Source organism: Aquarana catesbeiana, linkage group LG12 (assembly GCF_042186555.1).
Source record: "Aquarana catesbeiana isolate 2022-GZ linkage group LG12, ASM4218655v1, whole genome shotgun sequence".
In the NCBI taxonomy this organism is placed as follows: domain Eukaryota; kingdom Metazoa; phylum Chordata; class Amphibia; order Anura; family Ranidae; genus Aquarana; species Aquarana catesbeiana.
In genome coordinates, this window is record NC_133335.1 from 144,662,877 (window position 1) to 144,683,760 (window position 20,884).

Here is a 20,884-nt window from a genome sequence, read left to right on the forward strand (position 1 = left end):
CTGATCCAATCAGATCTGTACTAGCGTCCCCAGCAGTTTAGGGTTCCCAAAAACGCAGTGTTAGCGGGATCAGCCCAGATACCTGCTAGCACCTGCATTTTGCCCCTCCGCCTGGCTCAGTCCAGCCCACCCAAGTGCAGTATCGATCAATCACTGTCACTTACAAAACACTAAACACATAACTGCAGCGTTCGCAGAGTCAGGCCTGATCCCTGCGATCGCTAACAGTTTTTTTGGTAGCATTTTGGTGAACTGGCAAGCACCAGCGGCCTAGTACACCCCGGTCGTAGTCAAACCAGCACTGCAGTAACACTTGGTGACGTGGCGAGTTCCATAAGTGCAGTTCAAGCTGGTGAGGTGGCAAGCACAAGTAGTTTCCCGCTGCCACCAAGAAGACAAACACAGGCCCGCCGTGCCCATAGTGCCCTTCCTGCAGCATTCGCCAATCCTAATTGGGAACCCATCACTTCTGCAGCACCCGTACTTCCCCCATTCACTTCCCCAACCAAATGCAGTCGGTTGCATGAGAGGCATTTTCTTTATGTCCTCCCGAGTACCCCTACCCAACTAACCCCCCCAAAAAAGATGTTGTGTCTGCAGCAAGCGCGGATATAGGCATGACACCCGCTATTATTGTCCCTCCTGTCCTGACAATCCTGGTCTTTGCATTGGTGAATGTTTTGAACGCTACCATGCACTAGTTGAGTATTAGCGTAGGGTACAGCATTGCACAGACTAGGCACACTTTCACAGGGTCTCCCAAGATGCCATCGCATTTTGAGACCCGAACCTGGAACCGGTTACAGTTATAAAAGTTAGTTACAATAAAAAAAGTGTAAAAAAAAAAAAAAATGATATATAATTATATATATATATATATATATATATATATATATATATATATATATATATATATATATATATATATATATATATATATATATATATAAAATAAAAAAAAATAGTTGTCGTTTTATTGTTCTCTCTCTCTCTCTATTGTTCTGCTCTTTTTTACTGTATTCTATTCTGCAATGTTTTATTGTTATTATGTTTTATCATGTTTGCTTTTCAGGTACGCAATTTTTTATACTTTACCGTTTACTGTGTTTTATTGTTAACCATTTTTATTTCTTCAGGTACGCCATTCATGACTTTGAGTGGTTATACCAGAATGATGCCTGCAGGTTTAGGTATCATCTTGGTATTATTCTTTTCAGCCAGCGGTCGGCTTTCATGTAAAAGCAATCCTAGTGGCCAATTAGCCTCTAGACTGCTTTTACAAGCAGTGGGAGGGAATGCCCCCCCCCCCCCACCGTCTTCCGTGTTTTTCTCTGGCTCTCCTGTCTCAACAGGGAACCTGAGAATGCAGCCGGTGATTCAGCCAGCTGACCATAGAGCTGATCAGAGACCAGAGTGGCTCCAAACATCTCTATGGCCTAAGAAACTGGAAGCTACGAGCATTTCATGACTTAGATTTCGCCAGGGATGTAAACAAATTGGGAAAGCATTTTATCACACCGATCTTGGTGTGGTCAGATGCTTTGAGGGAAGAGGAGAGATCTAAGGACTAATAGACCCAAATTTTTTCAAAAAAGAGTACCTGTCACTACCTATTGCTATCATAGGGGATATTTACATTTCATGAGATAACAATAAAAATTAATAAAAAAAAAAAAAAAAAAAAAAATGAAAGGAACAGTTTTAAAATCAGATAAAAAAGCAAAAAAATAATAAAAAAAAAAAAAAAAAAAAAAGAGCACCCCTGTCCCCCCCTGCTCTTGTGCTAAGGCGAACGCAAGCGTTGGTTTGGCGTCAAATGTAAACAGCAATTGCACCATGCATGTGAGGTATCACCACGAAGGTCAGATCAAGGGCAGTAATTTTAGCAGTAGACCTCCTCTGTAAATAAGTGGTAACCTGTATTTTAAAGCATGTCATGTTTGGTATCCATGTACTCGGCCTAAGATCATCTTTTTGATTTCATCAAACATTTGGTCAATATAGTGTGTTTTAGTGCATAAAAATTTTAAAAAGTGTGTTTTTTCCCCAAAAAATGCGTTTGAAAAATCGCTGCTCAAATACTGTGTGAAAAAAAAAAAAAAAAAATGAAACACCCACCATTTTAATCTGTAGGGCATTTGCTTTAAAAAAAAATATATAATGTTTGGGGGTTCAAAGTAATTTTCTTGCAAAAAAAAATAATTTTTTCATGTAAACAAAAAGTGTCAGAAAGGGCTTTGTCTTCAAGTGGTTAGAAGACTGGGTGATGTGTGACATAAGCTTCTAAATGTTGTGCATAAAATGCCAGGACAGTTCAAACCCCCCCCCAAATGACCCCATTTTGGAAAGTAGACACCCCAAGCTATTTGTTGAGAGGCATGTCGAGTCCATGGAATATTTTATATTGTGACACAAGTTGCGGGAAAGAGACAAATTTTTTTTGCACAAAGTTGTCACTAAATGATATATTGCTCAAACATGCCATGGGAATATGTGAAATTACACCCCAAAATACATTTAGCTGCTTCTCCTGAGTATGGGGATACCACATGTGTGAGACTTTTTGGGAGCCTAGCCGCGTACGGGACCCCGAAAACCAAGCACCGCCTTCAGGCTTTCTAGGGGCGTAAATTTTTAATTTCACTCTTCACTGCCTATCACAGTTTCGGAGGCAATGGAATGCCCAGGTGGCACAAACAACCCCCCCCCCCAAATGACCCTATTTTGGAAAGTAGACACCCCAAGCTATTTGCTGAGAGGTATAGTGAGTATTTTGCAAACCTCACTTTTTGTCACAAAGTTTTGAAAATTAAAAAAAGAAAAAAAAAATTTTTTTCTTGTCTTTCTTCATTTTCAAAAACAAATGAGCTGCAAAATACTCACCATGCCTCTCAGCAAATAGCTTGGGGTGTCTACTTTCCAAAATGGGGTCATTTGGGGGGGGGTTTGTGCCATCTGGGCATTTTATGGCCTTCAAAACTGTGATAGGTAGTGAGGAGTGAAATCAAAAATTTACGCCCTTAGAAATCCTGAAGGCGGTGATTGGTTTTCGGGGCCCCGTACGCGGCTAGGCTCCCAAAAAGTCCCACACATGTGGTATCCCCGTACTCAGGAGAAGCAGCTGAATGTATTTTGGGGTGCAATTCCACATATGCCCATGGCCTGTGTGAGCAATATATCATTTAGTGACAACTTTTTGTATTTTTTTTTTTTGTCATTATTCAATCACTTGGGACAAAAAAAATTAATATTCAATGAGCTCAACATGCCTCTCAGCAATTTCCTTGGGGTGTCTACTTTCCAAAATGGGGTCATTTGGGGGGGTTTTGTACTGCCCTGCCATTTTAGCACCTCAAGAAATGACATAGGCAGTCATAAACTAAAAGCTGTGTAAATTCCAGAAAACGTACCCTAGCTTGTAGACGCTATAACTTTTGCGCAAACCAATAAATATACACTTGACATTTTTTTTACCAAGACATGTGGCCGAATACATTTTGGCCTAAATGTATGACTAAAATTGAGTTTATTGGATTTTTTTTTATAACAAAAAGTAGAAAATATCATTTTTTTTCAAAATTTTCGGTCTTTTTCCGTTTATAGCGCAAAAAATAAAAACGGCGGCAGAGGTGATCAAATACCATCAAAAGAAAGCTCTATTTGTGGGAAGAAAAGGACGCAAATTTCGTTTGGGTACAGCATTGCATGACCGCGCAATTAGCAGTTAAAGCGACGCAGTGCCAAATTGTAAAAAGTGCTCTGGTCAGGAAGGGGGTAAATCCTTCCGGGGCTGATGTGGTTAAACTTCTCCACAACTTTATCCCTGACTTTTGTAATGCTGTTTGTTCACTAAGGTTCTCTAACGGCTTCAAAGAACAGCTGTAGCTATACTGAGATTAAATTATACACAGGTGGACTCTGTATAACAATTAGGTAACTTCTGAAGGCAATCGGTTCCAGTAGATTTTAGTTAGGGATATCAGCGTAAAAGGGGGCTGAATACAAATGCACGCCACACTCTTCAGATATTTGTATAAAATTTTGAAAAAATATTATCATTTTCCTTCCACTTCACAATTACGTGCCACTTTGTGTTGGTCTATCACATAAAATACATTTATGTTTTTGGTTGTAACATGACAAAATGTGAAAAATGTCAAAGGGTATGAATACTTTTTCAAGGCACTGTAGACACTGGAATACAATAGTAACTCCAACTATAATAGAAATGCCACTGAAACCGAACAATTATGAGATTGGAAAAACAAATCTCTCAAACTCATTATAGACAATTGGCCCCTATGGATGCTTTTCATGAATTCAAAAAAATACAAAGACAATGCCATGAGGCCAACTTAAATGGCCTATAACCTTCTACTTGCCTTTAGGCAATCCCTGAAAACTCATCTCTTTAGCAAAGCCTTCCCCCCCACTTGCCTTTTGGTTTAGATTGTAAGCTCTCAGGAGCAGGGCCTTCCTATCCCTCATCTTGAATTGCATTTGTAAAGCGCTGTGCAAACTGTTGGTACTATATAAATCCTCTACAATAATAACTACAAAATATTAAGATATGTGCCAGTGCTTCACCAACTCAGATGAATCCTCAGCCCCCAACCACTACCCCTGCAGAATACAATAACTGGCAGCAGATGTGTCCCTTCACACTGTTTAACATGAACAGGGGATCTACTGTATGGTTTCTTCTAATACTATTAACTTCATTGCATTATATGGACATACAGTGAGGGAAAAAAAGTATTTGACCCCCCTGCTGATTTTGTACGTTTGCCCACTGACAAAATGATCAGTCTAGAATTTTAATGGTAGGTTTATTTTAACAGTGAGAGACAGAAAAATAAAAAAAAATTATGAAAAATGCATTTCAAAAAAAGTTATAAATTAATTTGCATTTTAATGAGTGAAATCAGTATTAAGTAGTGACTTAGTACTTGGTATCAAAACCCACAGAGGTCAGACCTTTCTTGTAGTTGGCCACCAGGTCTGCACATATCTCAGGAGGGATTTTGTCCCACACCTCTTTGCAGATCCTCTCCAAGTCATTAAGGTTTCGAGGCTGACGTTTGGTAAATTGGGACCTTAACCTTCCTCCACATTTTCTATGGACTCAAGGTCTGGAGACTAGTTAGGCCATTCCAGGACCTTAATGTGCTTCTTCTTGAGCCACTCCTTTGTTGCCTTGGCGGTGTGTTTTGGGTCATTGTCATGCTGGAATACCCATCCACAATCCAGTTTTCAATGCCCTGGCTGAGGAAAAGTGGTTCTCAGCCAAAATTTAATGGTACGTGGCCCCGTCCATCATCCCCTTAATGCAGTGAAGTTGTCCTGTCCCCTTCGCAGAAAACACCCCTAAAGCATGTTGTTTCCACCTCCATGTTTGCCAGTGGGGATGGTGTTCTTGGGGTCACAGGCAGCATTCCTCCTCCTCCAAACACAGGCGAGTTGATTTGATGCCAAAAAGCTTGATTTTGGTCTCATAGTTACATAGTAGGTAAGGCTGAATAAAAACATGTCCATCCAGTTCATCTGACCACAACACTTTCACCCAGTTCTCCTCTGAATCATGAGATCTTGCATGAAGCCCCAGACCGAGGGAGATTGACAGTTATTTTGTGTTTCTTTTATTTGTGAATAATCACACCAACTGTTGTCACCCTCTCATCAAGCTGCTTGGCAATGGCCTTGTAGCCCATTCCAGCCTTGTGTAAGTCTACAATCTTGTCCCTGACATCCTTGGACAGATCTTTGGTCTGGGCCATGGTGGAGAAATTGTAATCTGATTGACGGATTGCTTCTGTGGACAGGTGTCTTCTATACAGGTAACAAGCTGAGATTAGGAGCATTCCCTTTAAGAGGGTGCTCCTAATCTCAGCTCATTACCTCAATAGAAGACACCTGGGAGCCAGAAATCTTGCTGATTGATAGGGGATCAAATACTTATGTCACTCATTAAAATGCAAATCAATTGATAACTTTTAGGAAATGCATTTTTCTGCATATTTTTGTTATTCTGTCTTTTACGTGTTAAAATAAACCTACCATTAAAATTATAGACTGATCATTTCTTTGTCAGTGGGCAAATGTACAAAATCAGCAGGGGATAAAATACTTTTTTTCACATCACTGTACTTCCAATTGGTAAACCCCAATAAACTACAAAAGAAGAAAGAAATATTGGACCATACTAACCTTTGAGGACTTGTTCAACAGGTAGGAAGACCTCACACTGACAGCTGACCGAGAAGTAAACGCTGTGATTTATCAGGTCAGCTAATGTAAACCAACCCTAAATGTATGTTTAGTGCAGCTCATACTAAAATCAGCATTCCACTTTAATGGCTATATGTACATGAATACACTATATGCTCTGTTTTCACAGCGGTTTTTCACATACCTAGATCTGATGCCACCACCTCATCTGTTTCTGGTTTTAATGAAATATTTTCACAGATCTTCAGGTCTTCATGCTGGCTTTCTGCAGAATCCACATCTTCTCCCAATTCACTTTTCGGATAAGATCTATCACAATCATTTCTACAGAACACCAAAACAATTGTAAAAGCTGTGGACCTACGTTAGACCTAAGAGGATAAAATCATTTATAAACATGACTGAAATCCATATGGACACCTGCTTTCCTGCAGATAAAACCTACAATCTGACACAATAACCTAAAGCTCCATTAAAAGATTAACCTGCACTCGGTGGGGCTAATGGGAGAGACTTCAAGGTTCTGTATATCCATCTTAAATCTACCAGCAGTTGACTGAAAAAGTAAATCCTCATGAATAGATCAGAACCAACAGAGCTCATTGAAAACACCAATCTAAACTGAAAAGGCTGTTTAAGGGAGAGATAATGGCCCCTAGGGGCTGACCTTTAGTTTTTGTCTGGTCTCCAGTGCATCTTTATCCCATATAACCCATAGTTCATGAACAGGAAATGTGGTGTTTCTCAGTGGAAATGCAGAAAGCACTATACAAAAGTGGAAAACAGAGTTGAACCAGGATACTTAGAAGCCCCTGCAGCATTCTATCTCTACATTGAACACTTCCTCAAAAGCCCTGGTAATGTGCACTTTCTTCCCAATCTGGGAGTTTGAAATTTTACTGTATGTAGTAGTAGTGTAGGTAGAAATCTATTCATTATTGTCTGTTTAGAAAGCCATGACAAAAATGAAAATATAGTTTACTAGAGTTTCTCCTTATTTACAATACAAATGTAAGAGAAGGAGCAACATAGCTCCTCCCCCCACCTTTCTCTCGTTGGCATATCTTTGCGCTTCCCAGCATCTTTTTTTTACAGGAAATATTCCATCACTGTTGCATTGCCAACAATGACATTTATACATAATATATGCTATTAAGACTTACTCATTTATAGTGTTTATCATTCTTTATTATATTGTCATTCATACAGTCTAAAATAATTTTACTTCGCACAGGGGATTTCTACTTGACAGAGAAGAACTAAGAAGAACTGCAAGCTTTGGAGGTAGTGCTGCTGTTCTATAAAGGTTGGACAGAGTTACCAGAGGTGTGATTTAAAGCCCATGATAAAAACTCATGACTCCTGAAGGACCTCTGCATACTAAAACTAAGTTTATTAGTTCATAATAGCACAGGGAAGCACAATCCCCCAAAGCAGTGAGGCAGAACAGCGATGAGCCATAAAAATGGTACAAGTTTTACAGTAAGAGACGACTTTGAAATAATGCACTAAACTTTATGCTAGATTCTGGTGGTATGGGAACAGACAGAACAGCCCAAGATCACAATGAAGATTTCAAAGAGAAAGAGATGCTCAACCTTTTGGACAAAACAGATAACACTGTATAAAAAGCTACTGCAAATACAGCACACTCAGTGTTATTAAAGCATTTTTTCAATTTTAGTATTCACAAGTTATTGCCTTTGCTTACCCCAAGCTGCCGACGTTCTTGAACAAATCATCTTCAGAATAGTCAGACTCTAAAAGAAAAACAATTAAAGCAGCAATTAAGGTTCTGGCTAAAATCTTTTACACGTTAATTATGCAGTGGGCATGAGATACAAATAAATGCAGTATGAATATAGAATACTATTATCCAACAATCTGGAATGTATTAACACATTCAGTGCCAGAAGTGTGTTACCTAGGGAGAGATTCTAACTGTGGGGGGATGGGACTGACTAGGGAAGGAGACTGATCGGTGTTCCTATATACTAGAAATACACGATCCTGTCTCCTCTCCCCTGACAGGACATGGATCTGTGTGTTTATACACACAGATCCACGTTCCTGCTCTGTGACGAGCAATCTCGGGTGCCCGGCGGACATTGTGGCATTGGCTCCTGAGTGACACGGTGGGCGCTCGCGCCCCTCTACAAAGCAGAGAAGCCGAGGACGTCATATGATGTCCGCCCAGGATGGGAAAGCCACTCTGCGGGAGTCATATTACAATGGCTGGGATGGGAAGTGGTTAAATAACACATCAACCTATGCTGCAATGGGTCAAGAGAGTGTAAAGCATAGAGATCAGTGTTTAGAATTATGTAACACACAAAGTTCAGTGGTGAGGAGTAAGTAACACTGAGTGCAGGGCTCAGGGTTAAGCAACGTAGAAAGTTCAGGAGTCAGCATTAAGCAACGAGAGAGTTTAGGGGTCAGGAGTGAGTAATTCACAGAGTTTAAGAGTCAGGATCAAAGTGTCACTAAAACCACATCTTAAAAAACAATCAATAAATTGTGTATTACATATGCTTCTCATACTCACTCATGAGATTTGTTTTCTTTATTCTGAAAAAACCTGGTTGATCCTGCTGCTCTCTCTCTCCCCCTTCTGTCCAAGTCCCCAATGCAGATAGTGATTTTGCAGAGCAGTATTGGTAGCTCTAGACATGCCTCAGTTTTCAGCCAGTCTTTATGTTGAGCACTTCCTCCCCATCACATCTAAGCAGCCCATGTGACTATAGCGTCACACATGTGGGTATATACACAGTGCTAAATGACAGCCCACTCCCTACCTCCTTACTAATCAGCTAAACACAGTGGGGGCAGGATATTGTATGTAAACTGATGATGGCTTCATCTCCCTCTTATTCTAAGACACAGGCTGGAAGGGCGTTACACAGCCTGTGACTGGCAGAAATCTGCCTACACCATGTTATTGCCAAAAAATAATAAAGATTTGATTTCAAATATATATTTGTATGACAATTTAAAACAGTTTATTGATATTATTTTTACTCTGAATTCTATTTTCTATTTTGAACATGTGACCAGCAGCAGAGGGCTAGAAGCTGTATAACAAATAGTTGTTGAAAAAGAAAACAGGTATTTACAAGTTTTCTTTTTTAATAATTTAGTTCTAACAGTGCCATCATCCACATCATCCAGAAATAGAATGGACAATGTAAATTATACAGGATTTTTAGTATCACTTTAAGTAACACACAGAAACAAAACAGTCTCCAGGAAACAGGGACAACTGCCAACCTTAGGCCTCATGCACACGAGACGCTGTTAAACTCATGCTCAGAGGCAGTTGGACACTTTTTTTTAACTGCCCCTGAACCCATTCAATGTTACCCTAGGTGTCCATGTACACAGTCTCGTTTTTTGGCGTTTTTAGGCAGTTGCGTTTAACCTCGTTTTTCCAGAAGCAAAAAAATGGGTTCAGACGCAAAAGTTTTCCACGTTTCAGACGCCAAACACAGCTAAACGCGGGTACCGCGTTTAACCGTGTTTGCGTTTATAAGTGTTTATAAGTGTTTTTACAGCCTGAATTTGGGGCCCCATATCTCGGGGTCACTTGATGCTAGGAACCCCAAACACAGTGGACTACAACATATCCAATTTTGGGTTTCCTAGCACCAAGTGGCCCCGAGATATGGGGCCCCAAAGTCAGGTCAGAAAATGTCATTCTCTGCTGCAGAAAAGTGTTTGACATTTTGTGACCCGACTTTGGGGCCCCATTTCTCGGGGGCACTTGGTGCTAGGAACCCCAATTTTGCTAACACAGTTGGACTAACAATATAAGCTATCCAAATTTGGGGTTCCTAGCACCAAGTGGCCCCGAGATATGTGGCCCCAAATCGGGTCACAAAATGTCAAGCACTTGTTATATGTTATAAGCACTTGGATTTGTTTTAGTGTTAGTCCAACTGTGTTAGCACACCAAAATTGGGGTTCCTAGCACCAAGTGGCCCTGAGATATGGGGCCCCAAATTCAGGTCGGAAGCGTCTGCAGAGCAGAGAATGACATTTTGCGACCCAACTTTGGGGCCCCGTATCTCGGGGCCACTTGGTGCTAGGAACCCCAAATTTGGTGTGCAAACACAGTTGGACTAACACTACAACATATCCACCAAGTGGTCCCGAGATATGGGGCCCCAAAGTCAGGTCGGAAAATGTCATTCTCTGCTGCAGAAAAGTGCTTGACATTTTGCGACCCGATTTGGGGCCCCATATCTTGGGGCCACTTGGTGCTAGGAACCCCAAATATGGATATGTTATATTGGCCCCGAGATATGGGGCCCCAAATCAGGTCGCAAAATGTCAAGCACTTTTCTGCAGCAGAGAATGACATTTTCCGACCTGACTTTGGGGCCCCATATCTCGGGGCCACTTGGTGGATATGTTGTAGTGTTAGTCCAACTGTGTTTGCACACCAAATTTGGGGTTCCTAGCACCAAGTGGCCCCGAGATACGGGGCCCCAAAGTTGGGTCGCAAAATGTCATTCTCTGCTCTGCAGACGCTTCTAGACGCAAACGAGGTAAAACGCGGCATGCAAACGCGGCAAAACAGGCGTTTCTAAATGCCGGTTTCAGCTTTTAAAAACATGTGTTCAGCAGAGTTTGCACCAGCGTCTCGTGTGCATGAGGCCTTAACCTAAAGCCAACATAAGTTATTATAAGTTACTAATGCCATTTAACAAAGTATACCCCCAAAAAAACATTCAGCAAAAAAGTTGTACAGATTGTTTTGCCTTACAAAACAAGAAGGTGGCAAAAGAAAGAGGCCAAACTTAACCCAGCAGTTGCCACAGTAATACAACTGGTTAAAGCTGCTTACCAAACTCTGTAATTAGTGGTCTCTTGCTTTTAACATCATTTGTCTCTTGCTTCTTGCGTTTAAGTCTGTTACAGCTCTCAGTGCCTGCATCCCTTGTGAGCAGTGTGTCAATACTGGTTTCCTGATAATAAAAGGATAAAAGTTAATTTACATATGCAATATGCAGAGGACAAACCCAACCATAAAACAGACACATGTGTAGCGCTATCCCCAGAGGAGCCGCTTGAGTATGTTTGGTTCTGTACTCTGCCTCTCGACCCCAAGAACAGTCTCAGCACCTCTGACACACCTGGCAATAGTGTAAAAGTACAAGGATCAACGAAAAGACACACATTATGATAAAACACAGAAATCATCTTTTATTGTAAGGTTTCTGTGGAAATGTGACAGACAGTAACAGTATATTATCAAATGAATTAACTAATGAGCAATAACGGAGATCAAGAGCCATATAACTCAATATATCATATCAGGCTGCTTTTATGGAATTCCACAATTGCGAATAACCCCAAGAGCAGAGGTAAACACTTTAACAGCAATAAATCACAATATGGCAACTCTATACCGGCTTGGTTACCTCTACTCAAATTGGCTCTATGAGTCTAGGCAGGAGGAGAGCAGAGGAATGACCTTCTCTTATGTCAAACCTCTCTCTTCTGTCCCCTGACACCATAGGCCCAACTATAAACACTGCACCCAATCCATCATTCAGTGGCGTAAGCCCTAAGTCAGACTACCAGACTCATACACTACATATACAGAGCCCTAAGTATGTGTGTGCGTGCATGCCCGTATGGCACCAGTAACTTGTGTCCCTTGGAAGAAGAATGAGGCCTTGCATTTTCGGCTAGCCACTTTGGTTGGTGCACTTAAATTCCTGCTTGACAAAGTGTAACTGTGGTATGCTGACAGTATCCAGATAGCAAGGCAGACACTATGACTGCTTAACAGGGCGTCAATGAGACCCAGGTTCTGGCAAGTGTGGGCAAAGTGAAGTAACTGTGTGCAGTGTCCTTGTTCCCTGCAAATGGTCAAAGAAAAAAGAGAAACAAGAGGGCGCACCAGCCTAGTGCATTATCTTTGGATAAAAGTTTAAGAAGATAAAAAAGAAGCTACTTACAAAACATTAGTGATCGCAGTATAGATCATCATGTAGCAGCAATCAGTAGAACATGAACGGTACTCCAGAGGTCACGGAGGAAAACACAGAAATCACTGCCAGCTGACGCTTTTCGGGGGGTAAGTCCCCCCTTCCTCAGAGCACAAGTCCCTGCAAATGGGCAAGTGCCCTCTCACCAATCCTGCGGTCAAGGTCCAAAACTAACGTCCTAGCACAGGCAGGCTCACACTGGAACGCTTCACGCCATCGGTGCAGGTGCAGGCTGGATATGCACCTGGGATGTCCCCGACCAGCACTGGATAGCTTGAAATAAGCGGTGGACTGACCTGGGAGGCAACACCTAACTCCCGAGTCCAGTCTATTTTCCTGACAAGATGGTGTCCTTGATTCTTTCCTTGCCAGAGAACGCTGGGGTGTGTAGTCATGTCCCCATACAAGGCTATGGGGCCATTTGTGGTGGGAACTACATGTCCTAGAATGCTTTACTGCTGCTGCTGATGATGCTGATTGGCTCCCTCCCCCTTGCCAATGAGGATGCAGGGGGAAGAGCAGAACAAATAGTCAGTGTCAGTGAGGAAAGGGACCACAGGAGCCAACAGGCACACACTCACTCTGTGCAGCCTCGGCCAGCCTGGCATGGACGCGGGAGATGCAGGGCACCTGCTAAATATGTGTATATATAGTAAGTCCCAGCTCACCAGAGAGCCTGTGCCCTAGTTTTGAAGAAAAGCAACACAGAGCATGATCATAGACACAGGGCTGGAACCTGTGTCGCTCTACTTCAAGAAATAAATTGTACAGCAAGTACAAAAAAGTCCAGGCTATTCCTAACTGAGCTTAAACCTGCTCCCACCTCCTTCTAAATCCTATTCTAACAACCCTGTGAAAGGAAGATGTGTATACTTCTCTATTCACTGAGCACTCCAGTCAGGTCACGTGTACACCTACTAGCGGCAAGCTTCAGAGGAGAGGAGGGACATGGGACAACTGATGTCCCATAGTAAGCAAATGGGTGACATCACCGCAAAGACGTTGAAGCTGTTGTTGGCAATCTATCCTCTACTCGAGCTGGGAAGATCGCATGACTGGACTGGAGCAGCCGGAGAATAGATAAGTATAATCATCTTTCTTTTATGGGGTAGTTAGAACAGCATTTAGAAAGGGGTGGGGCAGGTATAAAATTGATGTAAACCTCAGGTTATGAAATCTAAACAAAGCACATACATCTGTAGTGTTTACCTGTCCCTCTAGAAAGGTCTAAGAGTAAAATCTCTCTGTTAATTCACTCCTTTGTTATCAGCATGAACCACTTCTGAAAAGTTTTGCTGACACCTGAGATACATTTGTGACAGGGAGCGAGCTCAGCACACAGCTTACTCAGAACACATCTTTGCATGTTCCTTTGTTCCTATGCAGTGTGTGGAGGGGGGGGGGGTGTCCCTTTCATCCATTCAACTCTCACACAGTGCATAAAAGCTGTAACTGCAGCTCTCCACTCCCTCCTCTCTGCTTCTGACAGATGAAGGATTTTATCACAAATCTGCACTTTTGAATGGATGTAGGGCAAAGATGGCTGCAGATAATCAAGTAAAATGTATGCAGGATGATTTCTTTCATCTTTGGGTAACATCTGAGGCTTTTCACTTCCTTCGGGTATGTAACACGACCCCCTAAGAGACTGCTTGGAATTACCTGCTCATCTGCACTGCCATGACCTAATGAACATTCCAACCCACCTGACACTCTGGGTTCCGTCATCTGTGCACCACCTTAAAGTAATAAGTCAGACAACTCCGTCTTTTTTATGTTCTGATAATATTTACTAGAACAGTTCAAAAAGGATATTATCACAAAGAGGAGGTAATAGATCCACTGAGTTTTGGCAACAACGCCAACTCAGCAAAGGAATTCCTCAGACTAACACAAGACAAGATATTTGCAGATAAAACAATCTATTATATAGACTTACACAATGAAGTAATGCTAGCACCTGTAAGGATAAACACAGCTAACTGGTTATACTGACAACTAAAGAGGTAACCTTGCCCAGCCTAGTAACTGTTACCCTAATGAGAGGTCAGACTTAATGGCAATGGTATAAAGGCCCTTATAGCGGTAATGACAGCAATGTCCCTGTTGCAGATCTGATGGTCTTTACTGGCACGTAGGAGCTCGTTAACTGTATCCAATAAGGTGTAATAGCAAACGATAAGGTTTCTTGAAATAGTGGATGCTAAAAGGTGTCTATGCACAGTGTTCAAAGTATGTTCAGTAAAGTATTCCTAAGGTAGAGAGGTCTGTGCAAAGTGTCCCAGTGAACCCGTGAGAAAGGATTTGCAAAGGTTGGTCGATTGCCCTCTCACCAATGACCAGGCCAATTTGATGCCCTCTGGACAGCGACTCATGTAGCGACACTCGTGCAGCGGATCCGCCGTATCGATCTCCCGATGTGAAGCTCTGTACACAGGTTGGCAGGCGACCATAGTGGTGCTGGATGGATGTCAGAAGAACAGCAAGCCGAGCGAGGCCCCTCTCATACGAGCTGGAATGTGTTATGCCGCGTAGTAGGCCGTGACCCCTCTCTCCATGCACAGAGAGGTCAGTTTCACATCAGGCCCAGGAGAAAGGGCTCTGCGCAGGCTTCTGCTTTTTTTTATAGCTACTCCCAGCAATCTCCGATGGTTGCAAAGATCCCTGGGATAAGCAGTCCAGGTGCATAGTCAGGCGAAGCAATTATCAGTCTGAGGAACTACTTATCCCACAATCACTTTTGTTTGGCTCACAGATACGATGGGCACTAGAGGGACATGCGATGCATGGAAATACCAGAGGATCACTGTATTTTACGGTTGTAGTCCATATTGCTACAAGTATATGAGAAGGTTTGCAACCACTTTAAGCTTAGTAAGGAATAGTTGTGAGCTTCCACTTTAAGGTATACAGGAATTCAGAGACTGTTTGGACATCCAAAAACAGTACAACTTTGAGAAGTGCAAAACACTAACAGGAGAACAAAAAAAAAAACTGAGAACTGCCGCTGCTAAATGAGCCACCAGAAAAACCTTAAGCCCAAATCTGACATAGATAAGAACGCTGGTACAGACTGGCCAATGGCTATGAGTGCTAACCGGTGTGTTCGGGCCAGGGTTGGTTCCCCTGGAGTTAGTACAGCGAGCGCCTTAGTTTTTTCCTAAAGCCCGCTGGGCTGAATGAAGAAAAAAAAAAAAAAAAAAAAAACACAGTTAGACTTAACGGTGACGGTATTTCTAAGAGCCTTTCAGGACAACCTTGGAGAGAGCGCAGCTTCGCCCATTTTCCAGGAAACACATGCAGCCTTTAAATCCCTTCTCTTTCACCATGGCTTCAGTTATTGTGTGGTCTTACTCGACATACTGGAAAACAAAGCACAGAAAACCACCAAACAACCATGATAGACACTTAAAACCACTTCTAAGATAAACAAGAGAGGGAAGTAGCGGTTGTTCTGAAAGGCTCTTAGAAATACCGTCACCGGTAAGTCTTTCTCAAATCGTCTTTCAGGACAACCATGGAGAGGATAACCAAGAAACTTACCCTAGGGTGGAACTACTGCCTGCAGTACCTTCCTGCCAAAGGCTTGATCTGCAGCAGACAGTAAGTCCAACCTATAATGTCGGAGAAATGTCGAGTAGATGGACCAAGTGGCAGCTTTGCAAATTTGTTCAAGCGTAGCACTGGCCCTTTCAGACCAGGAAACTGCCGTTGATCTCATAGAATGGAGCAGCAATACCTGAGGGGGGTATTTCTCCCTTGGCCTTGTAGGCATCCGTGATTGCAAATCTAAGCCATCTGCCCAGCGTGTTTTGGAAACTTTCTCCCCTTGAAAATATCACAAAGAGCGTTTGACCTTCTGAATTCTTTAGTGACTGTTAGAAAGTGTAACAAACATCTCCTCATGTCCAGGGTGTGAAAAGCTTCTCATGGATTGGCAGCAGCTGAAGAGAAAGTGGGCAGGACCATTTCCTGTGAGCAGTGAAAGGTTGAAGAAACTTTGGGTAGGAACGCTGGGTCTGTTTGAAGGAGAACTCTGTCTGAAAAGAACTTCAGAAAAGGTTCTGTGACTGCCAGGGCCTAAGCTCGCTGACTCTTATTGCAGACGTGAAAAAAAAAAAAACTAAGTTCTGTAAGGATGCTTCCTGTAAGGGTTCAAACGAAGCTCCCGTGAGACCCTGTAAAACAACAAACAAAGCAAGTGCCCTAAAAGAACTTGAAATTAAGACTTCTCTGGAAAGAGTCCTGTCACGGAACGTCCCACACTCCGCTTGAGTGCTTCCGTCATATACCACTTCCTCCCAGTCTGTATACAGATATCTCAACCTCTCTGAGCACAAACAAGGCGACACTTGCTTGTTGCTACCAAGAACTCACTTTATTTAGAATCAAAATTACAAGACTTTATATGCCGTTGGAACCTCCTCTAACAATACAACTGTAACTTAATTAACATGAGCTAATTATCTAATCCTTTATACAGCCTAGGTGACTGAGACATGACCTTTCGCCCAGACTTGTGGTCACCGAGCTTCACACAGTTATATCAACACAATAGTAGCTCCAATAGGAGTCGTCCCGTCTCCTACATTGTATAGAGGACAATATCATCAGCTCATTCAATTAACATAAACACAGGTAGTTGGAATTGATGACACCAGCATCTCCTCACAGGATGTGTCCCAACAGAATGAATCAGTCTTATCAGCAGGGGGCTGCTGGAGGAATCCCCCCTCCCTCTTCAGGGACACAAATCTACAGTAAGGAGTCCCCATACAATATATACACGACTGAGTCCGATTAGTACAGTTCAGCCTGGATTTCTCATTCACCTCACAAAGAGTATTGTTCCATTGAAAATCCAGGGCCCATAATCAAAAGGCAACAGGCTTGCATACAGTCCTCTCCAACAGCCTCTGTTCTGGCTAGGTCTGTCACAAGTCCTCTCAAAAAAAACAGACAGAGCCACCACCTGGGTTTTCAGGGTGCTGGCTGCCAGCCCCTTCTCCATTCCATCATGGAGAAATTCTAAAACTGACACTAAACTTTTGACCTGGAGGCCCTTAGAAGTGCACCAGGAATTAAATTTTTTTCCAAACTTTCAGGTATATGGCCCGAGTTACCTGTTTTATACTGGAAAGTAGGGTCTCCACTAATTTATCAGACAGTCCCTTGGCTTTCAGGAGATCTTCCTCAGAAACCAAGCAGTTAGATGTAGTCTGTCTGCTCCCAGATGGTTCACCGACCCCTGCGTTAGCAGGTCTTTTCTGGGCGGCTGCTTCCATGGAGGTTCTGTGGCCAGGTTTAGTAGTGTCGCGAACTAGGGCCTTTTTGGCCAGAAGGGAGTGACCAAGATCAGATTGGTATTTTCCTCCCTGAATTTCCTTAGAACCAGTGGTATCAGGGAAAAGGGGGGAAAGGCGTAGCACAGCTGGTAATGCCCCGGATGGGAGAGAGCATCTATGCCTACTGCCTAGTCTTCTCGGTGGAGAGAGAAGAACTTCTGTACTTTCGAGTTTTGTTGGCTGGCGAACATATCTATTTGAAGTTGCCCCCAAGCTTTGGAGATCATCAAGAAAACTTCTTGGTTCAGACTCCACTCTGCTTCCACCAGTCTCCTTCTGCTTAGCTGGTCTGCTCGCAGATTCTGGGATCCCTTCAGATGGACTGCTGACAATGAGGACACATTCTGTTCTGCCCAGGTAAGTAGCTGACTGGCCAGCTCTAGGAGCTCTCTGCTCCTGGTTCCTCCTTGTTTCAACACATAAGCTACTGTAGTTGTATTGTCTGAGAGAACCTGAATGTGTTGTCCCCTTGCAACTTGTTGAAAAGCTAGGAGACCAAGAAAGATCGTCTTCAGTTCCCACCAATTTGAGGACTTTCGGGCTTCCGCTTTGGACCAGGCCCCCTAAGGTTTGACCATCCAGGTGGGCCTCCCAGTCCCAAGAACTTGCGTCTGTTAGACGTTTGTCTAGGGGAAAGACCCAGGAAAGACCTTTTGCCAGGTTGGTTGAATTGCTCCACCACCAGAGCGCCCGCTTTACGTTTGAGGTAAGCTTGATCTGTTTTTCTAGTGGCTCCTGGTGTGACCATCTTTGTAAGACATTCATCCGGAGGGGTCTGGAATGTAATCTGGCCCACTGAATAGCTGGAATCGATGCTGTGAGAAGGCCTAAGACTGCCATGGCAGATCTGACTGACACTGAGAGGTTGGTCTGAACCTGTCTCACTGTAGATTCGATCTTCTCCCTCTTCTCCTGTGGCAGAAAAACTTTTTGAAGCACCAAGTTTATGGTATAGCCCAGGAACTTCATCTCCTGCTTGGGCTCTAGATTTGATTTTTCTAGATTCAAGAGCCACCCTAAGTCCTTGAGGTGAGCCTGAGACACCTGGAGATTTGTCAAGACTTGTTCTTTGGAGACTGTGAAAAACAGGTCATCCAGATATGGGATGAATGAAATCCCTCTTGGCTTCAGAGGTTCCAGAGCTTCCGCCATTATCTTTGGTAAAGATTCTGGGGGAGGATGAAAGTCCAAACGGCAGAGCTCTGAATTGGAGATGCCAAACTGAGGTCTCCAATTTGAGGGCCAGAGTAGAAAGCATTGAGAAGCCTAGTTATCGGGACATGTAAATAGGTGTCCCTTAGATCTAGGGATGCCATGAAACAGTCTGGAGTCATTAATTTCATGCTTAAATGGATCGTGTCCATCCTGAAATGTTTGTAGCGGATAGATCTGTTTAGGATCTTTAAGTTCAGAATCAACCGATACTTCCCAGAAGGCTTCTTCACCAGGAAGATATGGGAATAGAAGCCTCGGCCTTCCTGACTTTTTGGGACCTGGATAATCACTTCTTCTTAAATCAGATCATGCAGCAGGCTCATCATTGCAGAAGCTTTTTCCTGATCCCTTAGCAAGGCCATAACATAGAATCTGCTCGGGGGTAGCTATGAAAATTCCAGACTGTATCCCTGGGAAATGACGTTTTTCACAAACAGGCTTGTAGTTGTTTTGTTCCACTGTAGGTGAAAGGCAGACAATCTTCCCCCTACTGGGTTAAGACTGTCATTCATTTTTAGGGGGCTGGTCTGGGGAGGATCTGAAGAGAACTCCTCCTCTTCCCTAAGGCTGCTTTCACACTGGGGTGGTAGGGGGCGTCGGCGGTAAAACAGCGCTATTTTTAGCGCTGCTTTACCGCGGTATTCAGCCACTAGCGGTGCAGTTTTAACCCCCCGCTGGTGGCCGAAAAAGGGTTAAAACAGCTCGCATAGCGCGGCTATAGCCGCGGTATAGCCGCGCTGTCCCATTGATTTCAATGGGCAGGAGCGGTTTAGGAGCGGTGAATACATCGCTCCTTCACCGCTCCAAAGATGCGGCTTGCAGTTTTTTTCTTCTCCTGCCAGCGCACCGCTTCAGTGTGAAAGCCCTCGGGCTTTCACACTGAACAAACAGCAGCGGCTGTTTTGGGTCGGTTTGCAGGCGCTATTTTTAGTGCAATAACGCCTGCAAACCGCCCCAGTGTGAAAGGGGTCTTACTCCTTTGGGAGACCCAGTGGCTATTGTGGTCTTGATCCCTATTTTTGTGGGGCTGTTGAACAGCATGAAAATTCTTCTTGATCGGTTGTTTCTTCTTGGAAGGGAAAGCCTTTTTCTTGTCGGCTGTCCTGTCCAAGATTGTTTCAAGGTCTGGACCAAAAAGAAGATCACCCAAGAAAGGTAAGCCGCACAGCTTAACCTTGGAGGCTGTCTCACCAGACCAAGTTTTTAGCCAGACAGCACGTCTGGCTGAATTCACCAGCGCTGACAACCTTGCTGACATCTTAACCGATTCAGCAGGTGCATCAGCCATGTACTTTACTGCCTTCAGTATCAATGGAAAGGACTCCAAAAGAGCTTTCTGTGCCTGCCTCTACTTGGCTTTTCAGCTTTTCCACCCAGCATTCAAGATTCCTTGCGACAACCGTGGAAGCCATAGCAGGTTTGAGGCTGGCCGATGTGGAATCCCACACTTTTTTCAGGAGGGAGTCCGCTCTTTTATCCCTCGCATCCTTCAGCACCCCCATGTCCTGGAATGCTAGGCTTGTGCGTTGGGAAACATGCGAGAATGCAGCATCTACCCGTGGTTTCTATTTCCATACCTCTGACTACTCACCATCTCCTAAGTGTCTTGGAAAAGAAGGGGCCTCTCTCAGGGTCCTTCCATTCCTTCTTTACGGTCTCTGAAAGGTTTCTATGGACTGGGAATACTCTGTGTTTAGTGTCATCCAGTCACTGGTACATTTTGTCGTGAACCGGCAGTTGCACCTACCACTTCCTCCAAAGATAGCTTGTACCTAGAGGCTCGGCTATAGTCTTCAAGTCCACAATCTCCACTGCTGTAGAGGAGGATGCCCTCGGGCTGGATGGTGGATGCTGGGACTCAACCTGGACTTCCAGGCTCTGTACCAGCATGGACTTGACTGAACTCAGTGAGCTCATAAGTTCCCCGTACTGAAGAGAACAAGTCCTTATATTGCTGGGACATTTCCTCTTCAACCAAGTCCTTAATACAGGACCTGCACAATGCCTTCTGTCATGAATCTCTAAGGGGGTTCTTGCAGGAGGGACATTTCCTCTGACTTGGTGGATTTGAATGCTTGTACTTTTCTAACACTTTTTCCC

The 20,884-nt window shown here is 43.4% G+C and overlaps 1 protein-coding gene across 3 annotated transcripts in view; it reads right to left on the reverse strand.

Moving 5' to 3' along the window:
• BRCA1 (BRCA1 DNA repair associated) overlaps positions 1-20,884 on the reverse strand; it is a 589,423-nt gene that overhangs the window by 404,592 nt on the left and 163,947 nt on the right. For all 3 annotated transcript variants that reach the window (XM_073608372.1, XM_073608370.1, XM_073608373.1), the window contains 3 exons: positions 11,075-11,195; positions 7,940-7,988; positions 6,413-6,552 (listed from right to left, as the gene is read on the reverse strand). In XM_073608372.1, the coding sequence (XP_073464473.1) occupies positions 6,413-6,552; positions 7,940-7,988; positions 11,075-11,195 (310 nt within the window). The remainder of the gene's footprint in view (positions 1-6,412; positions 6,553-7,939; positions 7,989-11,074; positions 11,196-20,884) is intronic.